The sequence below is a fragment of the Sturnira hondurensis genome, unplaced genomic scaffold, assembly GCF_014824575.4.
Source record: "Sturnira hondurensis isolate 20B ecotype Veracruz unplaced genomic scaffold, ASM1482457v3 Scaffold0006413, whole genome shotgun sequence".
NCBI lineage: Eukaryota > Metazoa > Chordata > Mammalia > Chiroptera > Phyllostomidae > Sturnira > Sturnira hondurensis.
The window spans coordinates 10,245,282-10,264,756 of NW_028079044.1; the positions used below are offsets into that span (position 1 = coordinate 10,245,282).

The 19,475-nt window shown below is 46.3% G+C and overlaps 1 protein-coding gene across 8 annotated transcripts in view; it reads right to left on the reverse strand.

Moving 5' to 3' along the window:
• Positions 1-16,411, reverse strand: part of BCL11A (BCL11 transcription factor A) — a 96,184-nt gene extending 79,773 nt beyond the window's left edge. For 2 of the 8 annotated variants that reach the window (XM_037047972.1, XM_037047971.1), the window contains exons 1-2: positions 15,695-16,244; positions 8,526-8,855 (exon numbers count right to left, since the gene is read on the reverse strand). In XM_037047972.1, coding sequence (XP_036903867.1) covers positions 8,526-8,855; positions 15,695-15,749 — 385 coding nt within the window. In that variant the 5' untranslated portion in view covers positions 15,750-16,244. Of the gene's footprint in view, positions 1-8,525; positions 8,856-13,241; positions 13,338-15,694; positions 16,245-16,332 lie in introns of those variants that run through there. The other 6 variants (XM_037047970.1, XM_037047968.1, XM_037047969.1 and 3 more) reach the window with 5 other exon arrangements.
• Positions 16,412-19,475: the final 3,064 nt, after the last annotated feature.

A 19,475-nucleotide genomic window follows, 5' to 3' on the forward strand; every position in this document is an offset into this window, starting at 1 on the left:
CTTGTATGTAGAATAAGATTTTTTTCTTTCTTGCTACCAGTCACACAGCTCCAAGATCAGAAGAAATACACAGTCTTTGAAGCTGCTCAAATGTTTTAGTTAAAAGGACAGCAGTTGTTTTCAAAGATCCAAGAGTATCTTTATCAGAATTAAATTTTTCCTTATTGATTTTTCCCCTTAACATAACAAAAACATAACATGAGAAGGTTACGATTTATTATTAAAATTTTTTCTCAGGCTTTAAATCATTCTTCAGCAGCCAATGTTCACTTCTAAATGTGAAAGAATAATTTTTTTAATCTGAGGATAGGATGGAGTAGGAGAGAGAAAAATCATGAGATTTAAACTTAACATTGGCTAGTGTATTGTTTTAACTGTGAAGTCAAAAACTTGGGGCGGGGGCCAAAACGAGCAGTTAGTACCTCGTTGCGAGCTGCCCCTTAAGTGTAAATAAGTTGTGAAATCATGGTATCGCCTGAGCAGGTAAAAGGAAATGCTTCGGGTTTTGTTTGCTTGTTTGTTTGTTTATCTGTTTGTTTTTTGGCCCAAACAGAAATTCATATTTGAAATGCGAAAGATCAGACGTGGCATACATAGCGCCTTGTGCTCTGGCTAAGGTAAGAATTCAAGCTACGCCTTGTTTCCCTAAAAATGAACAGATCTGATTCTTTTTGCAGTTTTTATGCATCAATACATATCAAGAAAATGAACAACTGATGAATATAAATTAAAATGCCCTGATGCTTTAGCAGAAGGCTTCCTGGTGTTTTTTAGAAAGTTCAAAAAGAAAATAGGAGGGGGGATGGGACACAACAGCACCTGTGTTCTTTTCAAAAGCACCTTTGCAGGTTTCACAATAATTCCATTCTTCATTTTAATGGGATTTTTTAATCAGTGGACTCGCCTCTATCTAAAACTAAGATCAAATTGTAGGTGTAATTGTTCACTGCCAATGCTAACAAGAGGGAAGATACAAACAGAAACTCATTGTGAGTGACCAAAGGTCCCCAGGTATCCCCTTCATCAACATGCCTGCTCCAGGTTCCCCCTGGGAATTCCCTGGCGGCCGATTCAACTCTGCACAACAGGCTGCCAACCCTATCTGGAAAAGGGTGTGCAGGGCGCCTTCTTGCCTCCTTTATAGGAAGTTTAAACCTGATTGTCTCACCTGTAGTGGGTATAATTGGTTGTCAAGCACTCTAAGAACTTGGTATTTTATCTTTCTAAAGAGATCAGAAAGGAAAAAGGAAGGCAGCGGAAGGAGTGAGCCTGGCCCTTGTGCTCGGCACACTAGCTCAGAGCAGCAACCTGCTCAGGTAGAGCTTCCAGCGGCATTGCATCAGATCCGCCCCATAGGTCTCCAGGGTGAGCCCAGAGATGAAACACTCCGGCTCCCTGTCTGCAAACTTCTTATTCGCCAGTTCTTGGCAGCTTATTTTTCCAAGTGTTTTGTTTCAGGAAACGTGTGTATTTTTCTTTGTACGTTTTGTGGATTTACCACAACTGGTTCTGACAGCTGTTGATTCTGTTAAATGAACACATTACAAAAATCCTCTTTAAAACCTCAAGCAAGAGTGAGCTCAAAAATAATGGTAAAATATTTTAAGGGAGTTCCAGTTGAGAGTTAGTTTCAAAAAAATACAAATGAAGGTACAGGAGTCCGGCAAGTCAGCACTCGATTTAAACTGAGTGTGTGCACATGTGCCTGTGTGTGTTTAATGGGGTAAGAGGGTGCTGCAAATCACCACAAATATTTACACTGTACACCCTTTGTTCAAATCACATACTTTTAACAGGAAAAGCTGGAACTGTGGCTATTTAAATTTTTCAAATAGTCAAACGCCTGTAATTAACCATATGAAGCAAATTATGTTGCATTTCTCCATAGGAGCACACGCGAAAAACAAATCCTGGTGGCGGATTGATTGGGAGGTGGCAGAGTTGGGGAGACAACTCCAAGAGGAGGAGAGGATGATGTTTTCATTTTGCTATAGATCAAAGGACAAGAATGAAAACTGTGGCATATAGAGCATTTTTACATCGCTGCCTTTCACACAGGGCTATCTAAGTTTACACAATTCCCCAGACTAGCTGCATATTAAGCTGGCTGTGTACAGCTTTATTATGGTTCGGTGGTGGAAGAAGCATTAATATTCCGGCTCCGCATCTGACAGGGCATTTACATGCGCCCATCTGAGCGGCACCTGAGAGCTCCTCCAAGGTGCAGTAACTGTGTGCCTATTGTAAAGGCAAATGAAGCTCACCTATTCCCTGCTGGGGTCAGAAGTGACCTCACCACCCCCCATGGCCTCAAATCCTTCCCTTGCCAACCTCACTCAATGCCATCGCAGAATGACGGATGAGCTCAGAAATAGACCCCAAGTTACGGACCCTGCTAAGAACAGCAAAAGCCTTTGCTGAAATGTTTTTAAAATGCATAGGGGGTGCAGCTGGCCAGTAAAAAAGCAGGAAGACAAATTCCAGTGAAGCCAATATGGACCACGTTACGTTCTAAACCTGATTAGAAATACAGTCTGATGTTTACTGGCTTCAAATTGAGTTTGGCATCAAGCACACTGGCTTTAATAATGCTGGCATTTTTTATGATTATTATTTTAAATCTGCCTCCGGTCTCTAGGAGCACATGTGGAGAGCTAGAGCATTCTTATTCGTCAGGTTACATTTCCTGGAAATTAAGTTTGTGACAGAAAATGACTCTAGTAGCAATAATATGGTTCATGCTCAAATTAATTAGGTCATTGTTGTAAAAACTACATGGCAAATTACAAAGGTAAATTTACTGATATTGGCCAGAGCACTACCCCCTGGAAGGAGAGGGGAGAAGTAGCTGGGGGCTGCTGATCTACCTGAGTAGAAGGAAAGAGCAGAGGGGCGAGGGATACAATGGCCAATTTTCTATTTGTATGACAAATAAAAATACTAGTCATTATCCATTAAATTATATAGTCTGAACATATTTTATGGACTTTATTAATGTCCTCCAAATTGACACATAAAATAAAAACCTGCTTGATTTGAGATGTTAAAATGGGCACTAAGTTTTTTTTAAAAAAATTTTAATCCTTGTATTAACAACAGTGCTGACATAACCATGACCCAAATGAAATCTGAACAAGCAGAAAGGTACTAAAGATCCTTGGTGATTAAATCTCTTGCTAAAAAAGTGGCAAGGTGCCAGGCTGGGTCCAGCTTGATGCTAAATGCTTTTTATTGCACAAAGCTGGTACTACTGTCTGTAAAAACAGACTTGGGCTTGGGGTAAATTTTGTCAAATGATTTCTTTGTGCAATAAAGGGAGTGAACAGACCAACCACAGTAGATTAAATTAACATCGAATGACACAATCTCCTTGCATCTCCCTCGCTGCGCTACTTCAGTTACATTTCAGATTTTCCCCCAAAGAAAAGCCAAACTAACTTTCTTCCTTTCTCCCTGACTAATGTGGGAAGCTGTCATCCGTCTATTCTCCTTTATTAAACACTTTCACGAAGAAATCATGAAATTCTGAAAAATGCTTCCCCAGGATTTGCATGTTTGTTATGTACTCCAATTAGTCCTCTCACATTAGTCAAACTACGTTGACGCTGCAGTGTGAAATTAATGATTTTCCAGGACTCTAAAATGTGCCATTAGTATGCATCCAACTCGCCTCTTCCCTGAGCTTAAGGTTTGCTGTCCTGACAGTGCCTGTCCGTTCCCACACCCAGTTGCATTCTTCCAGCCCATGGGCAGCACCACCATTAAATGCCACATTCAGCAGGAGAAAGGTGTGCAAAACAGATTTCAGAGCCTTTAAATTAAAAGTCACAACTTGCAACACAACAAGGAATGGGGTGATTTAAGAAATTACAGCACTGTGTTTTTTTAAGTTTTCACTGAATAAACACAGAGAATGGGAGGGAAACTTTCTCCCTCTGCTCCTGTTCTTGAAGTGAATACATATTTGTGTTTCCAATAAAAGGCCATTTTTACATTAACTGTCTGTAACAGCAGGAGACAGAAAAACTAACACAATCGCCACATCACACACAGGATGATCTTCATATCACGTGGCCCTATTCTCAAAACGATTATTTATAAAAGACAACTAGGAAAACACACAATGCATCTTTTCTGTGTCACGGAAAGGATACTGTCTGCAGAACTTGGGATCTTTGGGATCTTCCACCTTTTAGGTTTGGTGGGGTTTTTTTTTTTTCCATTTTGGCTTTCCGAAGTAAATTTAGCAGCCATGTGGGCCACTGTGTTTAATTAAGCTTTCAAAAGTCCTCTGACAATGCCAACAATTGTAAGACACTTCTGCAGCTCAATCATGCAATCACTGTGACAGTTCTATTTACAATTTGTCTTAGAAAGAGTTTCTCTGACATTGCACTTTGACAAAACATCCAAGCTGCCAGTTCACAACCTTTCTCTGTCTTATTTACAAATACAGCTTGTACATAGGACTCCTAGTCTCATGAACATGAGTTTGGGGGTAGTGGTCTCACAAACACAGGCTGCCAACGAAAATCCCAGGAATTTACTAGGAAACAATATTCTCTGGTCCGTGGGTTCTGAAGGTAAATAAAATGTTAATCAGTATATTGGGGGGGGATGTTGTGGTGGCTGCTTTTTTAGCTGCCACACTAAAAATTCACTTCAGCAGTCAGTAGTTTTTATTCAGAATCACACAAATAAAGAAAAGGGAAAAATAAAGAGTCATAATAGGATACTGTAATTTATGGTCTCATTTACAATATACTGTAAAGCATACAAGTACATCCTCCTGTTCAGTCTGAACTAGGAAAGAATTAGAATGGGCACAAAGAGAAAAGGCAAGTTGATTTTCTAAATTCTGAAAAGCGTAAATATGTTATACTTGATTCACCTTTAAGTAACATGCTACTGTATTTCTGTTCTGAATTAATATTTCTCCCTTTATTAGATAGCTCTCTGTCTTACATGTTATTACCTAGATATGAGCATGCTGTCTAGGCAAAGAATTTTTAAATACCTTGATATAAATATCTCAGTTCATGATTTTTAGGAAGGAAAAGATGGTAGTAGTAGACTTTACTACATTTTATAGAACTTATAATACTTTCTCCCATTTTCTCAAAAATCCTAATTTATGACAGTCCAATCCTAATTTAAAGATTTCTATGTGCAATAACCCAAACCCTGAAATCTGATCCTGTGGGATAACATTTTTGGGCCTTTTCTACAAGTGAACAGCAGTTTTACATTCACTAATATCCAATGAATATTTCCCCTATCATAAAATATGAGAGTAGAAAACACAACCGAGGCCCTATTAAAAGCCCTGGCTAGCAGTCAGAAGCTGCTGCTATCTGATGGTGGCTATTGGACACACACACTGATGAACTGGGCCCCACGCAGGGCAACCTGCTCACTTCCAGTTAAATTAACACTATTGCAATGGTCTCAATGAATCGCAGTCATATAACATTTTGGCTATTTGAATAAAGTGAAGAAAGCAACCTGATCGCTGTGCATGTGTGTACTTAATATGTGTCCATGGGTGAAGTGATGGGCACATACCCATCTATCTGCCAGGTAAAAATCATCCTTTCCAAAAAATACTCAGCTTTGAGAGGCCTATGTACAGTCAAAATGCATACCACTTACTGAGGATTTAAAAGATCTCTACCTATTTGAAAGCGCTGAATTTTAGGCTTTATCTATCTCAGGAAGATCTGTCGCTGTTTTATTCCTCCTTCCTACCTATAAAATGGCACAGAGCACACAGTGAGCTCAAACCCAACTGACATCACTTTAATAAGGCCTTTCGTACACAGCACACTTAAATGACTACCTTTTACGTGGTTGCCAAACATATTCTCCTAGAGATTCATCAATATCTCTCTTTCCTAACACAGGGCATTGCTTCTCCTTTCTTTTTGTGAACACAATTGAAATATCTACTGAATGATTACTCTTATTGTTTCCCTCCTCACCATAAAGAGAAAAGCAGACTTGGAATTCTGAAGACGTGCTTGAGAGAAACGGGCTGGGAGTACACAGCCGTCTTCCAGAACTTCACTTCAGAGGTACCTGAGGACCAGGGCATCTTAATTTACGTGCAGTGGTAGAATGTTAATTTCACCCTAGGAAACTCTTAACTCATTACTGTGAATTATGAGAAGTCGTGAGGCTAGTTACTGACATCTCTCGCTTTGAGATGTGACCATGCTATTTACATTCAGCCAATTTCCATGGTGGGAACAGTTGATTAAACACAATGAAAGGAATCAAGGCTTTGTAATTACTCACGCATGCAAGGTTTATCTCACCTGGGTTGAAGCACTTGTGCACCCATTGACTATCTTAGAAACCTTACTTAGCTTTTTATCTCAGTGAGATTATTTCATGTTAGCCTTACAAAATATAGTTTAAAGTTGCCCTTTGTTTTGACTTCTCTGGGTCTGTTATTCTACTAGTTCTTTAAAAAAAATAGTAATAGAACCTTTATGACAACCGGAGAGTTAAGGGAAATATCTTTTCTTTCCCTACAGATTCACAACTGTAACAGCAAAAAGCCTTTACTATCAGGCCTTCCCTCTGCTTTTAGATTCTGTCTCTAAGTACAGAAGCACAGAGTTTCCGAGCTGCTTAATCTGAGACTGAATAACCTATCTGGGACCTCAGTAAGAAGTGTGGTTTTAATTTTTGCTTGACAGACACTGTGTTTTGTCTTTTAAACGGGCAGCTCGATATGTAAATACGATGTTACATCACGCAAGTGTTACTCCATATTTGGTGATTTAGAAAGGCTTTGGATCTCCAAAGATGACAAATCCCCTTCCGCTTGCTCTTGCTTCATTAATCATGCCTTACACTTCTGTTCATTTTCCTTCCAGTCACAAGACAGCACATGGAAATGGCCATTGCCATATCCTACTGGGGGGTGGGAGGAAGGAGGGAAACAAAATCTTAACCTACACGTCACATAAGCTAAATGTGGTGGGTTCGAGAAAAACGTTTTGTAAATGCGGCTTGCCAGGGAGCAGAGTTTTCATTTCACTAAAGGAAAAGTATCTGAATACTATTGCAGGAAGCATTTAAAAATAAAAGAAAGAAATGCCACGTTTGAGTTTAATGATCAAATTCCAGGGAGGAAGAAAAGACATAATACGACATTTAATCCCCTCTGGACCACTGACCTACTACAGTTCAACTTTGTGGTCAAACTGGGTCAGAGACACAAGTTCCAGTGAATCAATGGATTATATGCACTGTCTTCCCTAAAACTGAACAAATCTCCTGTCTTTGGGGGAGGGGATAGGGAAAAATAGGGGGAAGTGACCCACCAACAGGCAAGCCATTTCTGTCACCACAGAATCTGCATTCACTTTGTCTTACGTGTTAAATCACTGTTGTTTCACAAAAAGTGTGCTAAGGACCAGTATATTGTGTTGCTGTTTATCACTTAGTGTAGGGATTTAAGTCCCTCTGTTAGCCGTTAATTCCTTTTCCCTGGAGCTGCTGAGAAACCCACACACCTAGCTACCTCTCTGCTAAAATTAACCAAATGAAGGAGAGCTATTGAATGTATTATATTTTTCCAAGAGAATTTTTACATTGTGTTATAGCAGAAACAGTGGAAGTCCGGACTGGACATTTGTAAGGGTGACATGTGGTTGTGTAAACCACAAACAAAATCAAGATACATCTGTCAAAACCACATCAGAGACAAGAGAGAGCACAGAGAAGCATTTATCATTTAGCTGAGGAGGCAGGCTACAGGGAGCAGCCGTTCCTGTCAAACCAACCTTTTGAAATTTCCAACATGCCCTTAAACTTTTCGAGTAAGCATGTCTGTGCGCTTCAGCAACTGCCCTCTCTACTCTGGCCTGGCCAGTCGAAATGGCATCTTAAAGTCAAGGTCACGGTGTCATCCCAACACGGGGCTGTGTTTAATTACAGCCCCATACAGGCTGACAGCCAATATGGATCCAAGGCTAGACCTGAAGCTCACTTAACTCTTTCCACCCTTTCCAAAATGCCTGCCAGCCCAGCCCACTTCACAGAAGCCTGCAGAACTAACTGCACCCCTAAGGAGCCCTAGCCAAGTATTCTGACTCAAAACAGGTCATTGGACAAATTATAAATGCCTATATGGCCACTTCATCTCTGACTTGTCCCCCAGGCTAGAAATGAACACTGGAAATTTGGCTAGGTGTAGTAAGGTTCAACGCTTAAAAATGAGAAGGGGAGGGAAAAAAGGAAAGAAATTCAGAATCAGCAGATCCAGAGAGAGGGTATCAGGTGTGTGTACCTATTCCGTCTACATCTGACTCAGTGAAGTGGAAAATATTTATTTTTATATTGTGTTCTGGAGGTAAGCAATAGGAACGATTATTTTAACATTACAGGGCTGTCACGGACAGTCACATGGAGAAATACAGAAAGCACTTCACCACTCCTTAGTGCTTGGCTACAGTGCCTCTGAAAATGAAAAGAAAACATGCAAACAGCTTTTCTCCTTGCTTCTCATTTACCTGCTATATGTTCTTGTTTGGGGCAAATTCCTCTAGATGACGTTGATAAACAATCGTCATCCTCTGGCGTGACCTGGATGCCAACCTCCACGGGATTGGATGCTTTTTTCATCTCGATTGGTGAAGGGGAAGGTGGCTTATCCACAGCTTTTTCTAAGCAGAGGCTGCCATTGCATTGTTTCCGTTTGTGCTCGATAAAAATAAGAATGTCCCCCAATGGGAAGTTCATCTGGCACTGCCCACACGTGAGGAGGTCATGGTCCCCTTCTGGAGCTCCCAAAGGGCCGTGGTCTGGTTCATCATCTGTAAGAATGGCTTCAAGAGGTTCGGCTGTGGTTGGAGAAACAAAAGCACAATTATTAGATTGCTGGAAAGGAGGGAAAAGAGGGATATATATTATCAACCATCCCATCCCACCACATTATATAAAGTATTTCTAGGCTCCTCCATCTAATCCCCAGAAAATGTGAACACCTAAAATGTACAAAGCTGTGGAGGTGGTCAGCAAGAAAGCAAATCTATCAATGAGGCAAATCATCATATATTTAAAGAAATCATCATATATTTCAAGTCTAACTTTCAAAACTCCACCAATACACACAAACACATTTATGCATACTACAGATGTTTCTGGCTTGTGAGTTTGGGAAAAATGTGTTCGATAAAGTTAATGCAGGGGACATAAAGAACGCTTAACTAATAAATACCCCCCCCAAAAAATTTTTTGTAAAAACACAGATGGAAACCAAGTTTCTTTTTTTCCTATAGACTAAGTTGTCTATTGTGCCAAAGAATAAAAGGAGAGGTGAATAAACACACACACCCTTTGTGTGTGAATGTATATATCCCTAAGTTATACAGAGACATAGCTTTATAAATTAGAAAGCTACTACATCACACAGAAAATGTGCCACACGTTTACACCGCGGTAATAAGAAAACGACTGCATTCACCCGTGAAACGGATCTAAATAATAATCATAACACAGCGTAATTCACACTGCCAAAAACCCTTCTGGTCTCTCTCTCAGCAGTGCCACAAAAATCAAAGAAATCCCAAATTCACTGGCAATTCTTCTCAGACACATTAGCTAAATGGGATACTTTTGAGTACTTAAGGAAATAAGCCAATTAGTCATTTTTTCATGCTGAAGAAAGAAAGCCTAAAATATTCTAAACATGTTTGCACTTGGTGGCCCCCATCACATAAAAATCAGAATGGTCAAGCAAATGCCACATTTCAGAACAAGGTTGAGGAGTCCTTTCTTTTAGACTTGAAATACTCTGCCTAATGTTGTCAAAGTTGACTAATTTTCTGAATGAGCTCTAAAACACTTCATTATAGGGCTATTTCTGCACACATAATCACCAGCGATGGTATAACAAGGTAGATATGTCTTTCATTCCTGCTTCCTTTTTTTAAAAAAAAACTTTGCACCAAAATATTTCAGCATCTATTTGAGCAATTTCTATCATTGTTTAACCATACAAAGGGGAAAAGAGAATTGGTAAGTCTCTGCTCCTGAAACCTTAAGCTTACTCTATTTTAAAAAATCACAAAATACAAAACACATTCAGGATGCTGCCAATTTATAAAACTGAAGCAGAAAATGTACAAGTCTTAAACAGTTAATCAGTCTGACCTTCTTTAGCAAGCTGCCAATTTCACATTTAATGAACTTAAAGCCACAGAGAATCAAAAAATAGATTTTAATTTGAGTGTAGAATATTGGAACAGATTTTGATAAAGTGCAAAAATCCAGTGAACTCAGGTTAAATTTATTTCAACCCTACCCAGGCTGGATATTGAGGGGGAAGATCTGGAGTAACTCCCAGATGTGCTGGGTGAAATAATATTGAGAGAGCCCTGCCTAGCTGCACCTGTGCTCAAGTAGGACATGTCATAATTTCTAGCCTCTGGTACTCCTCCTAATTTAACATAAGGTCACCACAGGAATATGAAGGTTATACTCCTACTAATAAAGACAGCAAGGTAAGCACTTATGTTTCTTTGCCCAACACACTGACCAAAAGATAAATACAAGAGAGAACCTACAGGAATACTTTTCAAATGAAAGGACACGAACGGAAGTGCTTATGCATTATGCCTCTGTGTCATTTTTCTTCTACATTTGCTTTCATTTCGACCAAGTGAGGAAATGAATAGGGAAGTCATTCTCCCAGATCCCTGCTATTTGTTGGTGTTTTAAGTAAACACCAACAAATGTGGTTTTTTTGTTGTTGTTGTTTTTCAGCATTAACTAAAAGTTCTGAGGTTTACAGACTGAAGAAAGATTCAGGAAAAATATTTTATTTTACCAAAGTTAGTAGTACACAGACTCTTTGCAAAAAAAAGCATTTTCTAAAAACTCCACTGTTAAAATTCGTTTTCTTAATCCCAAGCCCTGAAAATGGAAATATTTAGAATCAAATGGAAATATTCTCCTAGGTATCAAACAGTTAAAGGTGGTGTGGTACAGAACAGACTTGGTTAAAGTCTTCTAAATGTAGTGACTGAACTGATTTACAATCAAAACCAGGAAATGAAGTGGTAATTCAGAGGTTGCTGATTACACCTCCACATTTCACCTAATTAATTTTATAGAAGGCAAAGTTCTTGAAAATAACAAGATGATCAAATGTACAGATATAAAACCTGTAACCTCAACATTTTCTATGCTCTTAAGGTAAATTATTGCTAATTAACAAGAATTATATCCTAATGTATGAAATACATTTAACATCGGGCTCCCTGCAAAACATGTGGCTAGTGATGTTCAGAGATATACCAAAACGTGTTCTTATTATTGCTGTCATATTATTAAAAATCAGATGAAGTAGGGCACAAAGAAAATATGAAAATACAATTCTCTTGGTGTAGCCTACTGATTTGCATTGACATCTTTTCTCAGTGGCAATCAACATTTTCTTTCTGGGCATCAGATAATTTCTCTGTATTTTAATGCAAATTCCTCTTTCCCTAAAAATATTCCTAACCTCAGCCATTTTACCCCCTCCTTCAATTCAACTCCATCCTCTTTCGCCCCCCACAATACCACCGTTTCTAAGCTCCGGCCTAAGCAGCGGCTACAAAGCGGGGAGTTCAGGATTGAAGTGGAAGGGAGTGGGCAAATAATCATAATAATTAGCCGCGAATTCTCCACAAGAAAAAGAAAATAAAGCGCTTTAGAAAATAAAACGCTTCTGCGATGAAACAGCTAGACAGACTGAAATGTCTCAATGCCCCAGCGGCTGACTGAGATCTCTTTCCTCTCTGCCGTTGCAAAGGAATAAATTTGAAAAGAAAAAAAAAATCCTTAGAAGAAATGTAGGGAAGGAGCAAGGGAAACAAGGCTGTTGGGGGAGGGGGAGGGGAAAGAGATCTGCCTTCAAGTTTGCTTTCCAAGTCTTTCCCTTTGATTATCTTAACAAGGTAAGGAAGCAAACCAAGACTGAAATGCCGAGAGGAAAAGCAAAGAAACAAAAGCGGAGGCAGGGGCGACAGGCCCGGGGCAGGGGGCTCGGGAGGGGCGAGCGGTGCAGAAAGTGAAGTTGGGCACCAGGACTCCGAGGCACAAAGCGAGCAGCGTGCCTGCTGCAGCCTCCGGCCGCGCTCCCAGCGAACACGTGCGGCAGCGGCTGCGGGGACGAGGGGCCGGGGGCCGGGAGGCGGCAAGCGGCCAGGGGCCCCGACTGCCGCCTCTATGCCCATCCAGCTCGCCCGCCGAGTGATGAGGTTCCTGGGGCCCGCCAGTTAGGAGAAATAGCACGTAAGGCTCAAAATTCTCGGCTGGTTAACCCGGTGTAGTCTCGGTATCACCGCACACACCGCAAGCCCGGCTCCTGAAATACATTTCGTGTCCTCTGGCTCACACTTTACTTTGGGAGATCTCTGCAAAAGCATTTCTCCCGCAATACCGGGCACCGATGTGCACAGCGCCGCGGCGGCTGCGGTTATTCATTATTAATGACGCTGCTTGCCCGCATCATTATGATGATAACTATTACTATTGTTGTGATTTCGGGCTCCGAAGCGAGCCCTGTAGGAGGCGGGGGAACGAGGGGTCAGGCCGCCGAGTCGCTCTGAAAGCCCGCGATGGCCGCAGCGATCCGCGCGTCGAGCGAGGGGTGAGGGGGTGGAAGAAGTGAACCTGGAGCCTGAGAGCAAACTTGCCGGACCCTGCCCTTTGGCCGTGCCCCGAAGCCGGGAAGCGCGACTCCCCTTTCCGCCCTATCAAAAATGCCCGCCCCGAAAGAAAACGAGAACTGCACCCCGCTCCGCTCTCGGCGGCCGGGGGTGTCAACGCACTGGGGTGCTTCTCCGCAGCCCTGGCCTGAAGCATTTTTAAAGTCAAAATGAAGAACAAAGACATAAGGGGTGATGGGGGAGAGAAAGGGAATTCTGCCTAACCGTCCGGTTCCCCCCACCCCCACCCTTGCCTCCCCGGTAGAGAAACGCTGGGCGGGGGAGGGGGTGAATGTGGTACAGGTTCAAGTTCGCTGAGCTTTCTTGATCTTGCTCTGCCTCCTAGCGACCGAACGGCTCTCATTCAGCCCAAGGAGCGGAAGATGGGGGAAGGGGGGCGTCCAGAAGAACGGAATGGCTCCCGCCCCCTCTTCGCACCCAGTAAAAGGAGTGACCCCCGCACCCCCTTCCAAGCTGGCCCCGTAACCTAAAGCCCCCACTGAAACGGGGGGAAGAGGGAGGTTAACCCACCCAGCCAGGAATCTCCCGAGATGGACTCGGGAAGGGGGGGAAGGTGCAGCCAGGACTGCAGGTCTCAGTCCGTCCTTTGAGCCCCCAGTGCATCCTTCCAAAGGAGGGCCCGGCTTTCCCGAGTCCTGCGAAGACTGCCCTTCCTCCCCGCCGGTACCTGGCCGGGCTGTAACTTCACACCGCCGCGCGCCGCGTCTGCTCCGCATCCGGCGCAGCCGGGGGAGTGGGGGGCGGGGGAGAGCGACGAGCGAGGGATGCGCGGGGGTGGGGAAAGGGAGGGCCCCGCAACGTGCCGGGGCGGGGGAGCTTCCAAAGTGTGTGACAAGTTCCAGGGCCCAGTGAAAAATTCAATTCACTGTGCGCAGCACTCCCACCCCTTTAAAAAAAATACAGAACTAGGTTTAGGTGGTCCTTTAAAATTGCATCAAAAATTAAAACAAGGGTCATGAGTGAGGAGGGGAAAGGATATAGGCCCTTCTCAGGTCTTTCTCTCACTGACAAACTTTCTTTCCTAAGTGCCCACCGCCCGCTTTTCCAGACGCACTCTTCTAGCCAGGAGACAGCCACCCACCCACCCCTTAAAGAGGCTCACAAGGATTCCAAACCCCCAACCCCCAACCGAGCCAGACCCAGGAGAGAGGGCACAGAGTCCCGGGATCCAGGACTCAAAGAACGCATACTAGAATATACTATTCCCCTGCCGACCCCCACCCACCCACCCCACCCACCACTACCTGTCTTAAGTGCTCGGGAGGCGGGGGACTGGTGGCCAGACCGGAGGGAGGGAGGAAGGAAAAGCACGTGGCGACCTCCTCACCGTCCCAAGCTGTGGACAGGAGACGCGGGGGCCGGGGAGGGGGCCAGAACGCACTTTTTCAGTAGGTTTGCAAGGTAAAAATGCTTTGCAAAGCCGAGTTTCTCCCCTGCCAATTTCGAAGTCGGATTGACTAGGAAGAGGTCTGGGCATTGTACCGGGGACGAGAGGGCACTGTGGACTCGGCCCGCGTGGAGTCGCGGTACGGCCTGCCGCAGTGCCGGCGGGCGGGCGCCGGGAGCCCGGTGGGCGATCTCGGGCCGGGCGGGGGCGCGGCGAGGCTCAACGAGGCCCCGGCGAGGCCCGGCCGCCGCCACCGCCCGCTCCCAGGCTGCCGCGCCGCGCTCGGTCCTCTGTCTGTTTGTTGGCAGGAGGCTCCCGCACACGCGGTGCTTGTAAACATTCAGACACGAGATTTTTCCCAATCAAAATCCACTTCCACTTTTTTTGAAAATCTTCCAAAAAATAGTAAGAGGAGGGAGTTCCTCTCTCCCTCTCCGTGCCGCTCCTGCTCTACTAAGGGGTTTTGGGAAAGGGGTAATTGTAATTTTCCCCCCACTACCTAAGAGTGTGAGATTTTTGCGGGGGGGTGGGGCGGGGGGAGTACTGGGGGGGGGAGTCAAAGAGAAGAGCGTCGCAGAAAAAGGCCGGCGAAGGGTTTGGCTTCTCTGTTTGGGGGGCAAGAAATTTTACACTCTCTTTCCCTGTTCTATTTAATTTTTAATCTAATTTTATTTCATTTTGCACGTCTTCTCGCCGCCGCTAAGGTTCGGCCGCGAGGGGCGGGCAGCCTCAGCCTCGGCGGCAGCGCCCGGGGCGCCCGCCCTCCCTCTTCAGCGCGCCCCCGGCCCTAGCTCCTGCCCTTCGGCGGCGGCGGCGCGGGAGGGCCAGCGCGAGGAGCCGGCACAAAAGGCAGCGGGACAAACACCCACCTCCGGCCGGAACAAAAGGCGGCAGCGCCGACCGCGTCTTCGGTCCTTCCCGGTCGCCCGGCTTCCCCAGCCGACGCGACCCCTCTGCACACTCGGCAGACTCCAGAGTGCCCGGGGCCCCCTCCCACAATCCCACTTTCTCACTATTGTGGAGATGACTACTTTCCTCCCTGTGCACACTTTACCGTGAGCGCGCCGATGTCCGAGGGCCAGTCTCACCTCTTTTCTCCCTGGGAATATATTTTTCCTTGGGTTCCCTATTACGCACCCCCACACCGTTTTCCTTCCTTCGATGAGTGGATGCAACCCCCCTTTCCCTTCCAGTTCCCTCCCCTAGGTTTGCATGAGTTGTTCGCATCCATACATAGCATTGTTCATTATTTTGCAAAATTAGAGGGGAAATCATTACATTCTTTCTCGAAAAGCGAAATAAAGCAGCGGAAAGCAGGAAAAAGGAGTCAATTTTTGTAAAATTAAATAAAATTAAAAGGTGCGTGCTATCCCAAAAGTACATATGGCTATGGTTCGGGATGGAATTGGGCTTTTTTCCTCTCTTTAATCCCTTTCATCCCGACTCTCGGAGATTTTTCTTAAGAAAAAAATTTTAAATTCATGCACACACCCCTCTCTCCCCCTCGCTCTTGCTTCTCGTTCTGCGCGCCCTCGTGATTATTAATAATTATTATTACTATTATTGGGTTACTTACGCGAGAATTCCCGTTTGCTTAAGTGCTGGGGTTTGCCTTGCTTGCGGCGAGACATGGTGGGCTGCGGGGCGGGCGGCGGCGGCGGCGGCGGGCGGCGGCGGGCGGACGACGGCTCGGTTCACATCGGGAGAGCCGGGTTAGAAAGGAGACTCCAGAGAAAATATCTTCATCAGTGCCTTTTGACATCCAAAATAAATTAGAAATAATACAAAGATGGCGCAGGGAAGATGAATTGTGGGAGAGCCGTCATGGCTTTTTTTTTTTTAAGCAAAAAAAAGAGAGAGAGAGAGGAGAGATAGAGGGAGAGAGAGAGAGAGATGAAAAAAATGGCAAAAAGCCCCCCTGAGCTGCAAGTTCAAGTGCGGACGTGACGTCCCTGCGAACTTGAACGTCAGGAGTCTGGATGGACAGAGACACACAAAACATGGGCAGGGCGAGCAGGAGAGAAGGGGAGGAGGGAAGGGGAAGCTCACACCAATGGACACACATCAGGGGCTGGACATGAAAAAGAGACCAGGACAAGCCAATGGCCAGTGCGGGGCGGGGGAGGTGTGGGGCGGGGGGCTCTGCAGACTCCAGACGCGGCCCCCGGGGGAGGGGCGGGGGGAGGGGAGGGGGCGCTGGGGCCGCAGGCTCACCAGTGGCCGCAGCGAGCGCCGAAGCCGTGGCGTGGCCCGGGGAGAAAAATGCGGCGGCGGGGGTAGGGGTGGAGGGAGCAAGACGTGCTCCCTCCCCCCAACCCGCACGTGCACCCCAAAGTGAAAGATTTTTTTTTTTTTGAGCTGAAGTGTACTGGGAGGCTGCAGCCTGGGGCTGGGGAAGCGCGGGCGGAGGGAAACCAGGTAGAGTTGCTCCCGGACACCCTCCTCTGTGCGCACACCCACTTCCCCTCACCGCCGCCGCCGCGCTCGCTCCCCGCGTGTGGACGGCCGGGGCCGAAGTGAAAGCCCTGAGCCTGCGGCTGCGCTCGCGAAACTTTGCCTAAAGAGAGGATAGCAAAGAAAAATCACCCGAAGTTGAGAGCTGAGCCTCCCAAGTTACAGCTACGCAGCGGGCGAGGGGAGGTGGGAGGGAGCGCGTGGCGAAGCGGAGTCCAGCCAAGTTTGGAGGGTGGCAGGTCCGGAAGGGCAGTGCTGGGGCCTCCTGGAGCCCAGGCAGCCTGGAGAGAGGGGGCAAGGGCGAAGGAGGCGGCGCAGGCCTGGGCTGGAGGGTCGGGAGGGCGCCCGCAAGGCTGAGCAGGGGGCCCTGGGTACTGAGCGCCCCGGCAAGCGATTGGGTCTTGATGCAGCTAGAAGCCCGGAGTCGAGGCTCCCAAAGGTCGGGGAAAGAGAGGCCGAGAAATAAGAACGAGCAGCCAACCTCGGAGCACGTCCTGGCACCCGGAGGGGAGCTCCGGGTCCCGGGCGAGGGAGGCACCGAGGCGTCCACCTCTCCGAGCGGCCGCGGGCCAGAGGACAAAGCACGGGTAGTCCTGAGAGTTCCAATTCCTGGGAACGTGGTCCTGGCGCCGCGGGAGGTCCTGGAGCCTGGTCCTAGGGATGGACACACCCCCTCCCACTCCAGAGCAACTGCAAAAGCGCAGAGGAATGAAAAGAAAATGTTTCTTAGGGACAGAGCACAACTATTCCTGTGTGTTACCCGGGGAGAGAAAATGGGGAATGGAGAGAGAGCGACTGGCTCGCCAGAGCAGCGGGGAGGCCATGGTGGTGGGGTGACCGCCTCGGGTCAGGGCCGCGCTCCCCCCGCTGCCCGGGCCAAGGCGCACACCATGAAGCCCTCAGCCCACCCCACCCCCATCCTGGTCTTTCTGCAGACGTTCTCAGGAAATTAGGGAAGACCTGTTGGAAATAAACCCCTGTCTCTTTAATGCACACGCGCGCGCACACACACACACGCTGCCGCTGTCAAAAAGCTGGCTTCACTCTGGCGTGGGATACTTTCAGTTTTACGTAAAATGTACAGCAACAGCACCCCCTGCGATTGGAAAGTTTATTCGGAAACGTGCCTACAAAGTCCCCCGGCGTCTCCCGCCTCTCAGCCTCCCTGCCGGCCTGCGCCACCGTGCAGCCTAGGCGGCCGCCGCCGCCCACGCCGCCGCCGCTGCGGGGACCTCGCCGCAGTTGCAAATCCGGAAGGGCAGGGTGCGAGGAGAAGGGGCTCCAGTCCGAGGGAGGCCCGGAGCGTGCAGGGTGGAGGCGGGCCGCCGCGGCCCGCGAGACTCCGAGCTGCAGGTGGACGTGTGTGAGTGTGTGTCTGCAGAGCGAGGAGCCTCCTTCCCTCTCCTCCAAGGGGCTCTACACCCCGTCGCTGCTTCTATTCCCCCTCCTCAGTCTAAGTGCCGTCGTTTTTCGTAAATTCGCCCACCCGGTGGGGGGCTTTATTGTTTTAAGCAAGGGACCCGGCTCGCGAGGGCGCACCCATGCCCCAGCCGCGAAGGGAAGCGGCTGTTTATTCATGTGCTGTCTTGGTAAAAGTTTCAAACCTATTAGAAAATGACTGGCTTGCCTAGCTCGGCGAAGCTTCGGATTCCTCTAAGGAAGAAAAAGAGGTTTTGATGCTTAACATGAAGAGAGATGTGGGCTGGACTGCACTTGTGTAAATGTGGTTTGTTGTTGTTTCTTTCCAGTTGGGGGGGTGGGAGGGGCTCAAATCCTGTTCGAGAAGCAGGAAGATTCACTTTCAGTAAAGCTCTGTACCGTGTACGTTACACCATTTCCCCTTTTTCATGAGTTCTTCGGAGCAGGTCAGCATCTTTCTTCCACTACTGTCTTTTTTTTTTCCGGTCATATTAAGCTAGACTTAGAGCGACCAGAAGAATATCCTTGCGGGGAGGGGTGGGGGTGGGGAGCAAGGCAAGGAGAAGAATAGTTAGAAGGAAGGTGAGAAGAAAGAAGAAAGTGCAACTGGGAGGCCTTTGAATAATAAGTAAATTAAATAAAAGCCCCCTCAGGTAACAATAGTGAGTCAGAGCCTTTCGGAACCGAGCTTTTCAATTTTAAATATTTTCCCATCCATCCATAAAAGTCCATATATAGAGAATGTATATAAATGGGCGAACGTGTGTTGTGGAAATATATATGTGTGATTTATATATAATGGTGTGTATAAAGCTTTTCAGGGTTGACGGTAGTGTAAAAAGTAATGACTTTATTACCTCTGAAAGGTTCTGTGGTTCACATTTAACAGTCTTCTGAATTACAATTCATTACCCAGTTGTGTGCTCTCTAAAACCGGGACCCTATCAGGGCCGCTATCTGTGGTTATTTCCAATAAATAACTGGCAACATTTTATTGATTTTCTTTTTTAAAAAAAATAGGAAATTAAGCACTTAGTTACAAGTAGATCTGCTGTTGTTGCACTTGTTTCAGATTCTAAGGGTTCCTTCTGAAACCACATCTTAAAACATACATTAGAAACCCAATTTTGCAGCTGCTTTCCCTGGATGCCAATGGAGAGGTCAGCAGCGACGTTTCCACCATTAACATATATTTAATTTCACCATCATAAAATGCCTACAGTGAAATAGGAACTGCCTTCCACTCCTGCCCCTCCCCCAGCCTGATTTCACCCAGTCCAGAAAACTGGGGTTGTGTATAGGTATTTGGTCCCTTCGGGTCTCAGACCCCCGCTCACAGTACCTCGCGACCGCCCCTGAGAGGGACGCTTTCTCCCTTACTGGGGCTGGACCGCTGGGTGCTCGCTAAAGCGCCCAAAAGTGGGGGTGGGGAGGGTTTGTACGTGTGTTTAAAGAAATAAAACTGTGTTGTTTTAAAGGGCTTT